A 1977-nucleotide genomic window follows, 5' to 3' on the forward strand; every position below is an offset into this window, starting at 1 on the left:
TTCTCCTTTTTTAAGTGTATTTATTTATTTATTGTGCTATTTCTATATTTCTGCTTTTATTTTTCATTGTGTCAGTTTTGGTTCTCCATTAAAACGACTTCTGTAATAAATACAAACAATTCATTGTGATTATTTCATAAATTTCTCCTTTAACTAATCTATGGTAAAATCAAATGCTTCTTAACACATAAAGGTGGATTTGCTAACATAAATAAGATCATATTTTTACTCACCTTCCAGTTTCATGCCAACATGAAGACACTTCTGAAACCTGCAGAAAGGACAACGTTTCCTCTGAGTTTTATCAATCCTGCACCGCTGACTTTCATTACAGGTGTAAGTTTTGTTGTTCTGAACCATTCTTTTGAAAAATCCCTGCAAATGAAAAAGGAAAAACCTAGTTGAAGCAGCTGTTTTGTTGCCTCTAATATCTGTGACAGTTTGCCATCATGCCTTGCAGCTTTCACAGGTGAGAACCCCGTAGTGATATCCAGAGACTCTGTCTCCACATACTGGACACGTCTCGTCCAAGTCCACATGGAATCTGTGCTCCATTCTTCTCACTGGACCAGAAACATCCACAAACCACAGAGGAGAAAAACAGACTGCACACACACGTAAAATACAGAATACTTTAAATGAGATAGTGATTAAATAAACTCAAGTTCATCCAGAAAAAATAAAAACTCTCAAAAATCTAATAATAATAATAATAATAATAATAAATACTCGGTTACAGAAAGTCCCAGAGCACTGACTGACTGTTCCACCTGTGTCAGTATTAGACTTCAACAGTTGAGTCGATCTGAACCTCAGCAGGTAAATTTGCTGCCTGTTCCTCCTTTTCATTCGACAGAAACAATATCTTCCTGCGGAGGAGGGACCCTCTATGTGGTTTTGATTCGCTAATCTAAATCTGATTCGCCAATCTGACTTATCGTCTCCTGCTTCTACATGTGTGATCTGAGTTATGTTGCTGTGGTTGGCTTGTAGTTTCAACTCCCCCCACTTTTTTAAAACCAGAATGGAAAATACCTGCCATGAAACATTCAAGTGTGTCCCAAACAGGCTTGGAGCAGCTCTCTTTTTAAGATTTATACTGTAAAATGTTTTTACACATTTTTACTTTGGTTTTTAACCATACGCTTATGTGAGAACACGCTGACACAAAACCAGTTTGCAGATGTAAAGTCACAAACAAATCAAGTCTTGCTGTCTTGCTACACGTTTTCTTTGTTTTCAAAGTTTTTAACAGGAGACTTTATGGCTGATTTAATGTCACCTGTTTGATTTTTTTCCCAACACAACTTATGACACCATCACCGCTTATAATAGATTTTAATCTAATTGGAGTTGTTTAGGTGATCGTCCAATGAAAACCCTTCATGAAGGATTGTATCAGTTCAGTCCTGATTGTGTTGTTTCATTGTGTTAACTTTTCTTTTTGCAGCCCATTTACTATCATATATAGAGTCTGGCCTTAAAACGTAAAATCAACTTTTTTGAGTTTTATATCATGTTATAATGTTATACTCATAAAAACATGCCCAAAGCCTTGCTTTGACTCATTCATGCATGTTTGAGAAATCCTGCAGTGTTTTTAAGAAGCCATGCTGAGGAGCAAAACAACAGGTGGGGACCAGAAACACATTTTGGTACCAGAAACGCCCCTGGGACGTGTCTTTAAGCCAAACTTTCTCATGGCTGGGTGCACCCCCCTCCCCTCTTTCCACACACCCTGCCCAAGACTCCTGCAGGCTGTCGGGTGAAAGTGAAAGTGAAACCTAGCTGTCTGCTGAGCTCTCAACATTAGTTCTCACTCAGTGAAGCTCTTTTCAGATTAAAAATACCTTTGAGTAAATGTATTTTCAGATGCCAAGTAAACTGCATCATGGCAGCCCACCTTGCACTGAAATGGGCGGGACAGAAGCGAAGGTGGTTCTTAAAGAGACAGCGGCCATTTTCAAGGCATTTAGA

The 1977-nt window shown here is 38.3% G+C and overlaps 1 protein-coding gene across 1 annotated transcript in view; it reads right to left on the reverse strand.

Moving 5' to 3' along the window:
* Positions 1-656, reverse strand: part of nr5a1b (nuclear receptor subfamily 5, group A, member 1b) — a 9853-nt gene extending 9197 nt beyond the window's left edge. Inside the window, exons 1-2 of the mRNA XM_014015089.1 lie at positions 454-656; positions 234-375 (exon numbers count right to left, since the gene is read on the reverse strand). Coding sequence (XP_013870543.1) covers positions 234-375; positions 454-555 — 244 coding nt within the window. The 5' untranslated portion in view covers positions 556-656. The remainder of the gene's footprint in view (positions 1-233; positions 376-453) is intronic.
* Between the last annotated feature and the right edge of the window lie 1321 nt (positions 657-1977).

The sequence above is a fragment of the Austrofundulus limnaeus genome, unplaced genomic scaffold (genome assembly GCF_001266775.1).
Source record: "Austrofundulus limnaeus strain Quisiro unplaced genomic scaffold, Austrofundulus_limnaeus-1.0 Scaffold123, whole genome shotgun sequence".
Classification (NCBI taxonomy): Eukaryota; Metazoa; Chordata; class Actinopteri; order Cyprinodontiformes; family Rivulidae; genus Austrofundulus; species Austrofundulus limnaeus.